The following is a 17,293-nucleotide window of genomic DNA, read 5'->3' as shown; positions in this document are numbered from 1 at the left end:
GTGGTGGGAGGAAGTTTGATAGCATTGCACAGACAAAAAAGATCATATCAATTATACCATTCCTGCACAAAGTTATGGGGACAAAGTCTAAAATGTGGTAGTTTTTTATTCTTTCCATGGCTCTTTCAACATGGATTCTTAGAGATGCAATCCTTCTTGTTTCCAGTAATTCACTTTCATTAAATTGCCCAGATTCATTCATGAAAGGAGGAACATTTACCTCTACCCATTTAAATGCAAGTATTTCTTGAATATTAACCCATTAATGGCCGCAGCTTTTGTGGAAAACTGTGTTTTGAAGCTAGTCCAGCAGATTTCGGGTCACTGTTGGGGTTTTAAAAGCTCTAACTTACCAAAAACCACTTGACAGCTCGTGCACTCGACGGCCTTTCGATCCAAATGCAAAATGGCGGCCTGAAAATCTCGGGCACGCGCAGAGAGCAAAATTTGGACATAGTTTTTGGGTTGAAAAGTCATGCCCCACTTACGACTTCTACTTTTCTCTCTTTCTCCTGCCCTTTTTTTCCCCTCTCCTTGCCTAAAGTTTCTCCTCACTTGCTGGAAATTGAGTAGGCTTCATTTTGGTGTAGAGATTTTTCAGAAACTACTCATTATTTTCAAAGCACATGCTCGGAAAGGTAGGTGGGTAGTGAAACACGATCTTCGTGCAGATTTTCCGGTCAAAGTGACACGGTTTTTTGGCTATTTCTCCAATCTCCTCCACTCAATTGCGCTCATTCTGGTATCGTCTGCAAGATATTTTCAACCCGTTCAAGTAGATGCTCGAATTCGTGCTCCAGGGTTAAAATTGATGACGTCACAGGGCGTAGAAAGGGTGTGGGTCCCCATGGGCGCATACGGGCGCACTGGACGTTAATGGGTTAAAACCTCTATCAGCCATGATAACATCAGCATACTGTAGTTTCTCTATAAGGCCTGACTTTTGGGTCAGTTCCTTGTCAGAAATGCTACCACCATACAGGGTTGAAACAAATGAAATTCCCCCTTTTGGTACAATACCAACCAAAGCTTTCAGGGTGTTGCGATTTTTGTATGAAGAAAATGTTACTTGTTGAGCCTCTGGGTTGTTTGGCTTTTCAATGTATATCTCTGTAGCATCACTTATTAGAGTAGTTGTTGAATACTTTTTGCGAAAACATTCAGGTAGGTGTAACTGAACAATCTCTCTGGAAGGAAATACATCAAGTTCTTTGAATCTAAAGAAAATAAACTTGATCCAGGTATTAACAATTTGGGATACTACACTTTGGCACACTCCAAATCTAGCTGATAAGTCTTCTTCTAGTAAGCCAACTTTTAAGCGACAAAGGACCAGAAAAAATTCATTCTCGACAGTCAAAGCCCTACTAGGCCCAGGTTTATATTTGTGCTTGATTTCTCCTAAATCTTCTGTGTTTTGGTAGTCCAAGTGAGCCGCGGTCTCCCTCCCCAGAAAGTCAAGAACCATTGAAAACACCTCATAGTTCTCAAATCCAGTGTAAAATCGTAATAATTTAGCATTATCCTTGACAGTTTCGATGCTGAAGGCTTTCTCCTCGATCAATAATTCCAGCTCCTTCCTGGCGCTTCTTTCCTCCTCGAGTTGATTTTCCAGCTCTTGTATTTTTTTGTTCAATTTGCGCTCCTTAGTTTGCCATGTCTCAAGTAAACATCCGTTAACTTAAGTTGATGTTCCCAGTTTTCATCTCCAGTTTGAACTAAACCTTCACTTTCCAGATGATCAGTTTCTATACCATCTGAACCAGATTTCAAATCCGTGTGTTCAATGTTAATCGATTCGGAGACTGAATGCTGCTGCGATTTCTCTATTTTTGTTTTCTTTGTGTTCAACGATGCTCGATCGGCGGGCTTTCTCCTCTTTGGTTTTTCGACAGTAAAAATAAACTTTGTCGGTATAGAATCTGGCTTTAAACGAATGATAAGTCTTTGCACTCCGCTTTGGAACTTCGATTTTGACACCCAAAAACTATGCAATGCTTCACCATGGATAACAACTCTTAAAAGTAGACAAAATATTATCTAAATGTCAAACTACCTCCTACATTCCTTCTCTAATTCCTTGTACTTTACAGCGGGCTATACCCGATAGCCTCGGTTTGGTCTAAGCTCATCGAGAGTCCGCTGATTTCGCGTACTCAACTTCGATAAGAGCCATTGCCTGTTTTCACATGACGTCACGGGGATCCATAATATTGGGTGTCCGCCAATATTATGGAGCCCATCGGCAGCGTAATCTGATGCTACCCAGTTCACACGAGTTTCGCAGTACTTTTCGATTTTATCATGGATATTTCACAGGAAAACTGTGATGAGGACCTGGATAGTCTTTCTAAAGATGTACCAGTGCTTTCTGAGTACGCAGAATGTGGCTGAAGCTGCGGCGATCGAAAATGAATCGGCGAAGCGTCAAGTTTCGAATGGGGATGTCTTACATGAGAACCAACAATGAAGGCGCTGAAAGTTCTATTCGCAGTGGTCGATTGTTTATTTCTTCCCAAAGTCGATGATTCTCGTAAACTAAAAGTAATTACATCACCAAAATAACTGTAACCGCTTCCGTTAGGATCGAAATACGTCGCGAAATATTTTGTGGTTTGACTTACGCTACCGCCAGGATTACCGCAGTATAGATAGGCATAGCGTATAGCTCGCGTTTCAGTTCTTCAGAAGATCCCGCGAGATCAAGATCTGTTAGTGAAAACTAGAAGACAAGTTAGAGCGAAAATCTCGATAGAAATCAAGACCCGCGAACGTTGGTAAGCAGCAATCTAATTAACTTTAAGGCTATGAAGCTATGTCGGTTTGTAATTCTGAAGTTATAGGTTTCGCTAGATTTCACTGTTTAAGTCCTTTTCAATATCACGTGCGCTTGGTTTTATGATCATTCCTTAGCTGTAAAAGAAACAAATATTTAAGTGATTTCTTAATGTAACTATTTCAGTTGACCGCTTTGATTCGATAAATGCCCTGAGGCCACAAGAATAGGAGTACGTAGGAACAATAAAGGAAAGAATCGTATATCCATATTGGTTTGGTGTTTTCGATTGCGCGTGTAACAACCCGGGAACGAGACTTTCATTTCCAACTTGAGCGAAACCATTACAATAACTACTACGAACATGTAAACGGAATAACTAAAAGGTAATTACTATGAAATGCGGGATTCAGTACGAGGAAACAACAGCGATTTACCAAAGAAAACCTCTGCACAGAGTTTATGTAGCGGGCAGAACTAACAAATAACGACACGAAGAAAGAAAATGCTTGTTCCTATAAAGACAACACGCCAACAACAAATAATCCTAACCTGAATGCGTAGTAATTCTAAACGACTAGGGACCATTATAAGTGGAACTAATGAAAGATTTATAGCCTAACATATGCTAGAATGCTCCTAAAGAGCATAAGTACGTGCTCCTGAGAGGAGACTGAACTTAACCTGAATTGAGGCTCATCCTCGGTGTAAAAACCTGTGAAGCTCACGAGTGACGTAAAACAAAGTGTAGCCACGAGAGTTATTTTTTATCGGTTCTGTCGCTCGTCTTTGTTACATGTAATCAGTGTAAATAGTTCTCGCCTCGATAGTTCAGTTCTGTATTTATTAGTTGTATTTTTTCGTGCTATCAAAATGTAAATCAAGTTTGTCAGCGTTGTTTCATGTAATCGCCTTTGAGTATTGTGTAGCCTTGTTTAGTCTATTTTTTTAGCCTTTATCCGCTATATAACATCGTAGTTGTAATTTTCATTCAGTCGTTGTTATTCCGGATTGCCGTACAGACTTGTAAGTAGGTACGCCTTCGTTTGTATGCAGGGCTCGTACACTTTTTCAGGCCAAAGATTCAAGGACTTTTCAAGGACTTTCCAGGACCCTACTTAGAAATTTCAAGGACTTTTTGTAATGACAATTTTACCTCAAAACCAAGAAAAATGTTTCTGTTAACATCTATGTTTTGGGTTTACCGATGGTGCAAAACAAAAGCAGACGTTTTTCGATGTTGTTCAATAAAAAATCAAGGACTTTCAAGGACCCTAAACGAAATTTATGTACTTTGGCAAGAGTACCATTTAACCCCATACCGTAATTATGCATTCAGACTCGTAGACTTTGTTTTGAAAGTTTTGTCGTGAAAGACAAAGAAGTGGAATGCATAATTAATGTATGGGGTTATATGGTACTCTTTTCGTTTGTATTTTCCTGTGTTCTTTCGTATTCATTTCGTTGTATTTCAGTTTCCTTGGGTTTAAGTTCGCATTGTTAATTCTGTATTTTTTCTGTGTTATATACAAGTGAATCGTCGAGATGAAAAGGAATGCATTCAAACTGCGGAGGAGTGTCAGTTACACAAAGACAACAAAACATTATAACCAATAGCGTAAAACAAAACAACGCCTCATGAAAGAAAGAAAACCTCGTCAGGTTTTTACACCGAGGATGACCCTGAATTGATCCCTTAAAGACGAAATGAAACGGGTGAAAACAACAATAAATTAAAAGACCGTGTACTTACTCCACAATGGGGAGATGACTTAACGCGGATCCCTACTCCATGGAGTACCTTAATGGAGTACCCCTAAAAGTCATATATTGGTCAAATAAAATATTTTATGAACATGGTGAATCGTTTAGATGTACATATCCTAAAATATATTGAGCTTACCAGCTCTCCGAATGTCCCAGTTCGATACAATCCAGTTTTTTCAGTGGGGGACAGTTGACTGGGGCTCTCAGTCTTACTCGGGTTCCTCCATTTTGGTTTTACCGCCGTGTAATGAGTCCTTTGACGAGAAGACAAACAACTTAATGTGATGAACAAAACCCACTGTTTCGATTTCTGCACGAGGTGAAATATTTAAGCTTACTGCATTTCCCAGATCAACAACCCCAGTCGGATTTATTTGCCGACCCGTCACTGTTTTTTTTTGGTTTGTTTACATACCTCAATTTTATTGCGCTACAAATAGATGGGTGGGGAGAAGCTCCGTTTAAAGATAGGGATTACCCTTTTAAGTCTCAGACTACAAATGTAAGCTTGTATCCTCATCGTTTCGCACATTTAAGAAACCCATGATGCAGCGCCACACTCCTTACAGACGCCACACATAAACAGGTATTTTGGAAGACATAAAACCCGTTGCAGAATGAAGGTTGTCCCTCCTTTTGGCCTCTTGAAGATCATATGAAAATAGATGGTGGTTGGCCTATTAACGATAACGTTCATGGATGCTAGCAACATTAAAGCTTTCCGTTGGAAGTAGTCAGCAGTTTAATGTTAATTTCAAGATGGCGGTCAATTCGTGTACTACATCGAACTGCGACAATCGGAGAGCTGACAAGCTCAAAATATATCAGGATATGTACATCTAAACGATTCACCATGTTCATAAAGTATTTTATTTGACTAATACATGATTTTTAGGGGTACTCCATAGGGTACTCCATGATGTGGGGCTCCGCGTTTTGTCATCTCCCTCCACAATGGCGGTTAACGACGGTTGTCAAGGACTAAGGTCACGTGGGTGAAAACCAAGATTTACATACTCTTCATGGACACTTATAAATCTTCTTTTAAAACGAATGAAAGTCGAAAAGAAATCGCAGAGATCTTTTTTTTTCTTACCACGGTTTTATTGTAACTATTCTAAAGTATAATATATCGTATAAACATTGATTTTAATCATTATATGGCTAGCAGGGCCCGTGAGCACCATTATGATGAAAATCTTGTGTTCCGGTCGGCTAATTGTGCCCATCTGAACCACTTAGTCTTGCCCACTTTGATCCCGCACAAGAAAAAAAGTGCGTGGAGCGGACCTAAAAGTTTATAAAAAAGTTCTTATAAAATTTTAATATCATGAATGTGTTAATATTAATTTAATGCAACTTCCATATAACATATTAATTGCTGTAACTATTGGCATCCAATTTATTAAACTTTTTTACAACATTAGCTCTATGCAACTTCTTCAAACACCGCGTGCAAATATGGCGTCCAATTTGAAGTGCCATTGTTCTGGACTCACTAGCTTCGTAGGTGTAGACAAATAAAAACACCATCGACGCAGGGGAAATCTGAAGCTTACTTATTCATGCAAAACCAGCGCACTTTGTGCTCAAATATGGTGTTTGAAACTAGGCTAGAATTATGGGTAAACAGAATTAAAAGGACGTAGATTTTGAACGCATAAAGATGTAGAGAAAGTGACGTATTTTGTTTTGTCACAAGCGTGGGGCAAAGAATAAATTCCGAGTTCTCAGGTGGAGCCGAACCTAAAACCTTTGGATTCTATCAGTGCGCGGAATCCAACGGTTTCAGAAATGTTTTTCTCTTGGGTAGATTTTTGTAAGACCCACAGCACTTGTATGGACTCTCTGAGATTAGTTGTTAACAATAATGAATATTGTATAGCAGGAATGACAGGAAGTCTTTCTCCTCAACAGATTTCGAAGTCAAGATGCCCGACAATGAACAAATAAAATAACGTGAGACATCATGTGTTCTGTTTGGGCTCGTTTGATTTTTTTTGGGAGGTATTTGCCTCACAGGGTATTTCCTGACTCCCGGCTTAGACGGATGCGAGGGTGTGCTGGAACCATCAGAAAAGGTTACGAAAAGGATTGTCTCTATTATCGTTCTTTTTATCACTTTAGTGACAAACCGCATGCCTTACCATTTGGCATAGCCGTAATGTTGTTTGGACTTTTAGTCATTGCTATCGCTGCTTTTAACGATCGCTGATATCGGCTAGAACAGATCTTTCTTCTTCTCGCTTTCTGGAGAACGAGGTTGTGAAAACGATTGTGTCCTCGACATATGACTGAATTTTTTTGTTTTTCGCTGATTGGCAAGGAAACTAAACCTCACCTAATATGCATTGGAAAAGTAGTTCTTGCTTTTAGTTCACATTATCGCGGTGACATCGCACTAAAAAGTTTTTTAAACATATTCAATGGAGGTACCTTTAAATTTATTTTATCTCATGGCAAAGACCAGATCTAAACCAAATCATGCTATGAGATAATAACTTTAGTTCTGTGTTTGTTAGCCCGAAAACTATAAAACATAAACATTCCAGATATCTCCCTTGAGATTCTGAAACATTGTTAAAGATATTGTAGAATTAACGAACACATGCAAATCAACCAGCTGGAGAAAGCACCAGTGCTCCTCCTAGTTGCGGAACAAAAGAAAAAGGTCTTCTCGTCATTTTTTCGCTGGAAAGTTCTCTAACAAGTCTCGATTTCGTGTGGTGGACCCAGTCTCCTTGGCTCCCGCCCGGCGCGCCGTTCGAGCAGATCGAACGCGTGCGTTCATAACGGTTAACGGAACATCGATTGTCAACAATATATATCTACTCCAGTCCTCGACAGCAGTAAGGGGAATTTTCTGTGTTGGACTCGTTAGTTCCAAGACTTGTGTTTCGTATGATAATGATGATATAGGCCCGCATGCTTTATTCGAACGACTTTTAGCTCAGCATTAATAACACGGTCTAGTAAGTCCCAGTCCTCTCCGCCCCACTTGTACTTGTAGTCCTCAGTGTTCATTCCTAAAGAAAATATACATGACTGAGTGGCGGATCCACATCTTAAGCTAAGGGGAAGGGGGTGGGGGCTTTTTATTCATGTGTCCACCTGCCGGCCTTCTTCTACCCTCTGCGTTTATTTTTTCTACCCAAAATAGGGGGGGGGGAAAGGCGGCGGATCCCCGTGCCCCCCTTTCTTAGATCTGCCAGTGTGACTGCGTAAGACTTAAAAGGTTTCCAACTATTAACAGGAAGAAAGACATCTCCCATCAACTAAAAGTAATCAGAATTGCAAACGCAACCATGCGGAGACTGATGAATTTCAATTTTTTATATAGCTATTTTTGAGATAATTGCTTTTTAATTTTCGTAGAATTTCTCTGACCTGAGATGGTAACTGCTTCGATAAAATATATCACCATATACTGAGTGATTGAGGAGGGAAATATCTGCATATTGCATGTCAAGATAAAGGAATTGATGAAATTAAAGTCAATACTTTTTTATAGGAGCGTTCAACAGAAAATTTATGTTGTTTACCTTTGAACCGTACCCAGTCTGATTTATAAATGCTCATTAAACCGAATCCACCCATTTCCCAGTAACCTTTAGGATCTACGTAAGTACTGCCACAATGCAGCTGGCCAACTATGGGAGCGTAAACAAGACGTCCTTCTATTGTGTTCTGCATATATATAAAAGAAACCCATTTCTTAAACTGAAAATGAAGATAGTAAAAAACAAATTGTGATAGGATTAAAATAAATCAGTATAGAAAGATCAGTGAGGCGCGCTCGTATCAGATAAACTACGAGCAGTCCCTCTTTTTCGGCGACGTCCGTAGCGCGAGTCAAAAGTATCTGTAAAAAAAAAGAATGACAGCGAGCTAAGCGGAACTCTAGGTGTGCCGGGCACACGAACTCCCAAGGCTCCATTCGGCGCTCTAACTAATCTTTTTTTAACCGTGCGACCGACTTCGCCAAAAGCAGGGACTGTTCGTAGTATATAACATCAAATGGCACACCGTCAATCTATAAGCAGTCATCTTCTATGAAGGTTTACTGTTGCCAATTCTTGGTACTACGATCAATATCTCAGTGACACAATAAAGCCCACAAGATCATGGATCTCTAAAATAAATGCTAAACAAATATATAGATTATATTGGTGAATAAGTAATCATTACTCACAGGCAGCCTAAGCTCAATACTAGAAAAGCGGACGTGCCTGTTACCGTGTTGCGCAACGTTTTATATTTATAAAGGTTTGTATGGGATGTTATCGGTTTGCCTTAAAAGAGAGAAAGAAATGTCTTGTTTTGAAACAAAATAGGCTTACCTTATTGCCTTGTTGTTTTCTTTGTTGATTCCTAGCGTCTTAGGCTATTTTGATGCGTTTTCGGCGAGTTAGCGCTATGTTGTGTTCGAGTTAGCGCTATGTTGCAGCTTGGGCTGCCTGTGCATTACTCAAATCAAAATAGAAACGCACCTTACGCACGCTGTCCAACATGTCTAGGGGAACGTCGATATGAAGATCAAATAAAAACAAAATGTCGTGTACACTTGGAACATGCTCAACAGCTCTGTTCAGAGCCAATGTCTTGAAAAATTTCCCTTTCAACGAAACAATCGTGTGTCTATTACGAAGAAGAGTCGTGTTAAATGCCTTTGTCAGGTCAATATCTTCGCTTTCAAAGTCAACAACAACGACATGGAAGTTCGCGTCGCCCGTTAAAGAGCTGGCTATAGTGATTTGGTTGATAAAATGATACACCCATCTTCCTTGTTCTTTGACAGGCAGAATAAAATACACCTTAACTTTGTTGTTCCAGCTCACACCTCGAGGAAAACACAAGTTGTGGTTGGCATACTTACCAAACACATGCTCTGATAAACGAAATAATTGACTGACGTCTTGTAAACCGAGTTCAAGATCCACGGAGTAAAGATCACCGTTAACTGGATCTGGTATGTTTAAAACCTTGTGGATTCTCTTTAGAAAATATTTTCTGCAAGTAAATCAAAGAATCATATCTGTACAATGTGTTAATTGCCTTCATTGGCTTCAATATGTATCTCTAAACCAACCTTGGTTTCCGGGGTTTTCCCCTCCAAGATGAAGGGAAGAACAAGGCATTAATTTCAGGATGAGTAACCACAAAATCTGATTGGTTTATTTTGGTTTCAGCTCTTTGCCTACTTTAATCATGTAATAAAAATGATAAGCCAATTAGTGACGTACGCACACCTCTTTGATGTGATTAGCCCTGGTCCCAAAGCATTGCTTCCAAACCCAGCCCGAATGGTTACCCAGCAAAATAGATCACTAACTGACATTTCAGAATAGCGTACCATAATGATGGTCGACAAATATGATTAATAGTAGAAAGTGACAGAAATCGCTGCTATTCCATATTGCATTGTCTTTGAAAGAGGCTCATCAGACTAATCACGGCTTTTGGGCGTTTGTCAGGGCTCTCAGCCCAGCACCTTTCATAATCGCCAATTGGCAACCTGACGTCATAGAACGGTCACCAAAGACAAACAAACAAACAAACAAAAACGGCACGCTCCACCGCTAACTACAAAGCAAGCTGACAAGTAATGATTTCTTTAAGCTTTATGCGACATCATGCGCAGCCAAGAAGAAAGAGGTATTTTTAACAAAGAAAATGACAGACGTCTTATGACATTGTATGTAAATGTTTATCTCACTCTTACGCGTTGAAACGAAATCACTAAGTGATTCAGGTCGTCGAATTTGCGACCTCTACGGAAAATTTACTCTTCTAAATTTTTCACCTCTTGACTTGGTAACCAAATTGTCGCAACCTTGGAAAGAGTTTTGTTATTTGCATTCCGTGCGAATCATGTCCATTTTTTTTGTTCACCGGTTTTTTTTTGTTTGTGAATAGACTTATCGTTACGCAGCGTCCCAGTGATATAATTCTTGACTTTCTTGAAATTTGTTGTAGCTCTGATTCTTTAACCGTTTAGATCAACTTACTTTGAGGTTTTAAGGTTCAACGACCTAACTATCTCCCCCATGGCTGGTTGAATTTTGTCCCCGTCAGCAATTTTGTTGGGCCAATTCCGCGAATTTCTGTGAGTCAGCATAGTACTTTCATCAGCAGGGTAGACACTGGATAACTGAACCACTCTGCGGCCTTGATAACGATACACTTTACCATTTGACAAAGAGTTAGACTGAAAATCACACAAGGGAAGATAAGTATCTTTTGGGATCAAAGGAAGGGAAAGAAATTGCAGGCGTTCAGGATCTATTGATTTAGATTTCAGCTCAAGATCTTGATGGTACCTCTCCGAAAGTAAACTGTGCAAAACATCTTTTGCCTCGGTGACTGTAACATCGTTTATATGGGACGATAAGTATTCCGAACTGATAAGGTAAAAGTCGGTATCATTACGACGCTTCCAATAAACTTGTACAAAACCAAGAGCAACTCCTTGCTTATGCACAACTTCTATGTAGTATTTTCTGTCCCTAGAAAGCACTAGATGTTCTGAGATTTGTTCAGGATATTTATCAAGTTGATCCTTCTTGGTCCAAGCATTTACTCCTTCATTATAAACACGCGCAATCAACCGTTTGCCTTTCGGGTCCTCACTAGGACTGAACCACAACTCCGACTCGTCATCAGACGCTATGGCGAAGTTGTATTCGTCGCTCTGAGGAGGATAAAGAAAGCCAAAAAGCCGTTGACCATAATCAATGGTATTGTCTGTAATTTGAAACTTAACCATATTGAACTTCATGAACATTTCGTCAGGATGATGCGGAAAAAGCAGATATTGACGCAGGTTCTGGATGCTTGAGCCACAAACCTCTCGCCATACGTGAATATTCAGAGCTCCCATAGCAGCGGTGAAACGTTGTGTGGCGTTTGCAGGAGTCATTGCTTCATTTTTTTCCGCGACTTGGACAGCATCATACCTGTGTGAATAGTCCGATCCACTGAAAACATAAAAGCAGATCGAAGAGAGCGTTATGGCGAAGAGCATAACCTTAACAGGTTTCCGAAATCGCTGATACCGGAACTTAAATTTTGCGAAGGCAACGAACTGGAAGAATCGACGACGTGTCCTCATGCTTTCCCGCGCAGCAATTAGAAACCGGCGAACAATCGTGAAAGGGAAATTACTAATGGAAGAGTTTGACACAGAGTTCCTAAAGTTCTGGTGTGTAAAATCTTGTCAGGTTTCCACTTGAGTATTTGAATTATGTAAGCTTTATTAATATCTGTCAGGTCTTATATTACTTTGCCATCGAATTATCGTACTCCACGGACCATTGAATTATCGTACTCCGTTGAATTATCGTACTCCACGGACACTAATAAATCTTCTTGTAAAATAAATGAAACTTCCGGCGAACAGAAATCGCGCAGAGATCTCTTTATTACCACGGTTGTATTGTTAAAAATAACTTTCTTAAAGGATTATATTTTGCATAAACATTAATTCATTACAAATGTCCTGGTTGGCTAGTCATGTCCATCTGGCCCGCCTAGATTTGCCCACTTTGATCCCGCACAAGAAAAAAAAGTGCATGGAGCGGACCTAAAAGTTCATAAAAAGGTTCGTTTAAAATTTTAATATCATGATTGTGTTAACATTAATTTCATGCAACTTTTATATAACATTAATTTTTGTAACGTTTGGCATCCAATTTATGAGACTTTTGTATAACATTAACTCTATGCAACTAACAAGGTACCCCGTGTGAGAGGATATTTGTAAAAATCCATTGAAAACAGTGAAGATGGACAGTATCGACGATCTAGTCAAGTCGATGAGTTTACCCGGGGTACCTTAGTATGTGTGAAGAGTTGGTGTTAGAAGACTATGGGGAGGACCCGTTGACAGAGATTTGACTAGGTTCCAGGTTGACCGCGCATTAACGGTCTCTCAGCTGCACAAGAAGTTCCTTCCACGCATTAGAAGAATTCCGAACGGCCGTTAATTTGAAATTCTCGCTGGATTGGTTGCTCGACGAACCGACTTTTGTGGGATTTTTCTCGGTGAACTTAAAGGGAAACTATTTGGCTTTCGTGCTGCCGAGTTTTGATTTGAGGGAAAGTATTTAAGTGTTGTTTTCGAGCGATTTTTGTGAGCATGTGTCAACAGAAGTTTCCGACCTTCCCGTATTTTATGCACGGTAATTTAGGGCGTCAAGCTAAAACACATCAAAACGGCCCCAAATCGCGAGGAGAACAACAGAGACTACTCTCTACGAAGGTAAGACTTTATTGCTTTGATTATTTCACACAACTTTACATTTACGGAGCTCAAAAGCAAGTCCAACTAAACCACTATACAAACTCTTTAATTATTCACTGTGAAAGAGCCTGTGACAGAGGTTGGGCTACCTGTGGGTTCACCAGGTCACCGGTTCAAAGTGAACACTGGGAGTGTTTGATCAAACAAGTCACATCAGTGTATATAACCATGATTATTTAGAGAGATTTTCAGTGCCACAGAGAATAAGCCTGCAATAGAGAAAAACCCATGCTTTAAAAGAAAAAATCCTGGATAAGTGGAAATGAAACTTCGCCGTAGCAGTGAGCTAGAGTCCAACGGACTCCATGCGTGCTGCCTGACCCACGTAACTTGGGAACCCTTCCTTCGGTCCATAATCAATTTGGTCAATGCGGCAACCATTCTTAGGAAAATGAGATTTATGTGCTTGTGATTGAAAAATTATTATCACATGAAAGGTTGAGCCCCATGGTTTGCTTTGAAAATGAGGCATTGAATAGAGACGACACATTTTTCTCTTTAAAAATGACGTCAATTATCGCCGTTAAATCAACGAGTTGCAGGTAGTGGTACGGTGTGGAATTTAAAAATATCGAAACTCCCTGACTGGGTTAAGCACCCGTGAAAGAGGAGTTAACAGGTTAGAAACGTAAACAGTTCACTTAACAGTTCAAGCGTAGGGCGGGTCAACTGCTCATTAGAAAAGCCGTGAAATGCCGTGCGGCCTGGTACTGAGCGCAAAAACACAGAAAGCCTTAGTCAATATGAACTTGATTATCAACCCTTGTCCACAGGTTTACTTATGTTAATCCGGGTTGGTCATCTTGTGGTTTCTTCACTAAATAGATGGTGAATGACATCTCCTTTTGATGGAAGAGATAAAACACACCTTATTCAAAATTTATCAATTGTAGTGCGATTTCTGAACAAAACAAACAAAAGAAAGAAGAAATATCGACAATGGATCATGAAACGGAAACATTTACAATTAACTCAGCTGGCTCGGACTCCGAACTCGATCCTGTCCAAAACAAGAGTGAAATGAGCCATATCACTGAAGACGAACAACCACTTCACATATTTGCCTTTGGCGTGTTTGGTTTCATCCTCCAGATTTTCTTCTCCATTGGAATCTCGGCATCTCAAGACATCTTGGAAGAAACTTTAGTACCCACTCCGGTTCTGTTAATATCTGCCTCGCTGCCCTTCTTCGTTATTACCTCTATCTTGCCTTGCTTCGTCTTAAAGTTGTCACACAAGGCTCTTCTGGTGCCAGTAGTGGGGCTGGGTATCACCGGCGTGTTGTTATACGCTCTGGTTGAGGCCGTCATTCTTCGGGTCACCGGAGTCATCGTCGTGTCCACCGGGGTCGCCATTGGCGAGGTCACTTTCGTCTCGATGACAGCGCTGTACAGCGACACGGCGATGAGTTCATATTCAGCAGGGACTGGCGTGGGATTCATTGCTGGGCCCTTGTACTACACCGGTAAGAATTTAGGAAATTTATCAAAGAAAAGCAAAGAAAGTTTGACGCCGATGTTTGGTTTGTTTACATATTCCGGGAGTACGTGAGTGAATCTCAAAAAAGTCAACAGAGATTAATTTGTTTTTCTTTTTAAATATAAGGTGAATGGTTTGGTAAAGACAGGTCAGGTTAAAAATTCATTTCAGTCGAATTGTCAGAAGGATTACATTTTTTTTATTAAATCTTGCTTCAAGAGGCTTGTTTAAAATCATAAGCTATGTGTTAAATGTATTTCTGTTGAATTTTTGCATATTTACCCAGACCTGCTTTTCACCCACCGTTTGAGGTTCTTATGAAAGAAGACGTAATTGGTATCATTTGTACTCTGTAGCTAATCGGATTTGAAAGAAAAAGAGTGGAACTTATTTAAATTGATGGGGACTTTTTTCAGTCGTTTTTTGACCCAAAAAAGGGTGCTATAACATCATTAAGTTAATTCATCAATAGAGTTCATTTTTGTAATGAACTAGTCATCAAACTTCGAATACTCTTCAGTGAAAAATGAAAATGGACTTTCTTTCATATTATAGATTAATAAAATAGAGTGGACAACGTGTAGTTTTTTCTTCGCGAGCAATTATTTTTACTAAAGCTATTTTTACCACCAAACCAGTCCAGCAGTTCACAGCTGTGTTGCTCGCGGTTCAAGTGGTGTGATTTTATCACTAAGCAATGCTGTTAGTCATGTTTGTGCTCTGCAAGCTAATGTTTACGAATCTAACGTACAGATAGCGCTAACTGCGTCAATGATTACGCAGGTGGCACTAATCACTGTTCCGGTACGGTTTTGTGGTACAAAAAAAGCGAAATACTGGGGCCGAAGTTGAAGAAAAGAGCCGGCTATCGTTGGTATTTTGAGTCAGCTTGATTTCCAATCTGCACTTCGTTGTAGAACTGTGAAGAAATGTAAATGAAACATTACGTTGGGAATGCATTTTAATTACTTTTTGTCGCTCACAGTTGTAAGAGGCACTATGAAGACACTGAGAAAACATACAATTAATGTTACCATTCTTTATTTAACAGCAATGACAACTTTAATTTGCCTGCCTCCTGAAACGACTGTCCTTATCATTTCTTGGATGCCTGCAGTTATCTTCCCTTTTTACATCACAATCGAGAGACGACGTTTCAAGCCACTGGGAGACATGATAAACCACAAAGGGATCGCTTATAATGTACTTAATACGGAAAAATTTCCAGTGGAAGGTAACCTATCATGTGACGAGAAAAGAACGTTAATCTGGCATAACTTGCACCTTATGTTGGCCTGTTTCGTGGGTTACTTTTCTGAGTTTTTGACTCTCAATGGCGTTGTTACAACTCTGGCCTTCCCAGACTCATTTTTCGATCAGAGGAACCATTTTGTATACTATGCATGCGTGTTTATGATTGGAGAATGCATCGGTAGATCCTACCTAAGTATCTTGTTCATTCTCAATTCAAAATGCACGCCTGTTATCGCAAGAACATGGATTTTATCCGCAGTGCTTTTGGGTTTGTTCATTTTCTTAACGTTGGCGTCCTGGTATCGCTTCCTCCACAGTGTCTGGATTGTCTTATTTCTCATTTTCAATGTGGGGCTTTCGGCGGGAAGCCTTTACCTAAATACGTTTCTCGTGATAACCGGCGGTGATGACGTCAAAGGCAAGGCGTTTTCGCGCGCTTTTCTCTCATTCGGACCCAGCGCCGGTGTCTTAATGGCGGGCTTAGTTGGGCTCGTATTAGAACCAACTTTAAGAGAACATTGTTTGCAATCAGCGAAATTCAGAGACTTTTGTTTTACGAGGTCAATGGGTGGGTGGAATAAGTCTACATCGTGTTTGCGGTAGTTGAACATTCTTTATAATTTTTTTGTTTTTGTTTTTTGTTCTTCAACGACAGAGGTTTCTGAATCGAATATTCATTATAAAACATGAAAATATAAATTACGTATGTGAAAGTAAGTCGTGAGGATAGTCTTGAAATAAGCCTCGCCAAAAGAAAATAATTATGAATCATTTACTCTTGGCTTTATGTAACAAATCCAGCATTCTTGCAAAGTAGAAATCCCACTCTCCGTTCTCCCTGAAACCATGTGATCCCCAAATTAACCATCCCCTCTCGGCGATAAAAAAAGTCTGGTCCCTCCCCCGTTATATTATCGATATCATGGCTTTCGTAACTCCTTGATGATCGAAACATCGAATCACAATACGTGTTTTTTTTTTAAAAACTCAATTAAGTTTTGAAACTGATGGCCTAATTTCTAGTACAACCCGAGAAAATCAATGAGGCTCCCCCAACGGAACTTCTTGAAAATCAAGAATGGGTCAAAGCAGGAGCCTATCAAACACGAAGGCGCGCTATAAATGGAGCCTTAGGTCCCACTGGACCATTTGTCAATCAACCGTCGTGTGCTGTAGAACTCTTAGAGTCAAGTCAGCTTGAGCTACAGCTTCTCCAAAGCAGTGAACAGCGGGCGCATTCCTCAAAATTGTTTTATGTCTTCATCACAATACAAGAATTTTTGAGATTTTGTATTTTCTTTCTCCAATGGAAACTGTCTTTATTTGTGGCGGTAAATTTGAGATCGAAGAAGGTGGTTCGCACGTTACCTCATTGCCACCATGCTGGTGGAAGTAAACAAAAGATATCTCATTAGCTCCTTTTGTTCGTCTACCAGCATTTGAATTTGACCCGCACACATCAACGGTTAGTGACAAATGAACCTAGGTCTTCCCAGAGAAGACTTCCTTATATAGCGCGCCTTCGTGTTTAAAGAAAAGGCTGTATGGTCACTCGCTTGCACAAGTGTGATGATTAGTAAGAACTTTTGATCTTCTCAACAATAATAAAATCGTATATGAGAACGATCCTTCGCAGTAAAGCACTATTTGAGCAATAGTGAAAATCAGACCTGAAAAAAATTTCAGGCCTGTACGGGACTCGAACCACTGACCTC

At 40.0% G+C, this 17,293-nt stretch overlaps 2 protein-coding genes, 1 long non-coding RNA gene and 1 pseudogene across 6 annotated transcripts; 3 read left to right on the top strand and 1 right to left on the bottom strand.

The window, feature by feature from the left end:
- Window positions 1–206, top strand: part of LOC148719064 (uncharacterized) — a 3,896-nt pseudogene extending 3,690 nt beyond the window's left edge.
- Window positions 207–2,183: 1,977 nt separating this feature from the next.
- Window positions 2,184–3,047, top strand: LOC148719063 (uncharacterized). The gene is made up of 2 exons (XR_015994032.1): window positions 2,184–2,777; window positions 2,963–3,047. It is a non-coding gene; the product is annotated as an uncharacterized LOC148719063 (long non-coding RNA).
- A 2,578-nt stretch (window positions 3,048–5,625) lies between these two features.
- On the bottom strand, window positions 5,626–11,798 carry LOC148719062 (beta-1,4-N-acetylgalactosaminyltransferase 3-like). Of its 4 annotated transcripts, none has more exons than XM_088741165.1 (4): window positions 10,552–11,798; window positions 9,034–9,553; window positions 8,086–8,263; window positions 5,626–7,569 (listed from the first exon to the last, which is right to left on the bottom strand). In XM_088741165.1, exons 1-4 carry the CDS (start codon window positions 11,652–11,654, stop codon window positions 7,421–7,423), a joined length of 1,950 nt encoding a protein of 649 aa, XP_088597291.1. In that variant the 5' UTR covers window positions 11,655–11,798; the 3' UTR covers window positions 5,626–7,420. The 4 variants fall into 4 exon arrangements, 3 of the variants coding, with proteins under 3 accessions (XP_088597291.1, XP_088597292.1, XP_088597293.1); XM_088741166.1 differs by having other exon boundaries at window positions 8,086–8,230; XR_015994028.1 differs by having other exon boundaries at window positions 7,432–7,569; window positions 8,086–8,193.
- Window positions 11,796–16,353, top strand: LOC111331488 (uncharacterized). Its single transcript, XM_088741172.1, has 4 exons — window positions 11,796–12,143; window positions 12,733–12,803; window positions 13,739–14,310; window positions 15,376–16,353. The coding sequence occupies exons 3-4, from the start codon at window positions 13,785–13,787 to the stop codon at window positions 16,179–16,181; spliced, it is 1,332 nt and encodes a 443-aa protein (XP_088597298.1). The 5' UTR covers window positions 11,796–12,143; window positions 12,733–12,803; window positions 13,739–13,784; the 3' UTR covers window positions 16,182–16,353.
- Window positions 16,354–17,293: the final 940 nt, after the last annotated feature.

The sequence above is a fragment of the Stylophora pistillata genome, chromosome 12 (genome assembly GCF_964205215.1).
Source record: "Stylophora pistillata chromosome 12, jaStyPist1.2, whole genome shotgun sequence".
Taxonomy (NCBI): Eukaryota; Metazoa; Cnidaria; class Anthozoa; order Scleractinia; family Pocilloporidae; genus Stylophora; species Stylophora pistillata.
The sequence above is the reverse complement of the archived record's forward strand: the minus strand, read 5'-3'. Positions and strand labels throughout refer to the sequence as shown.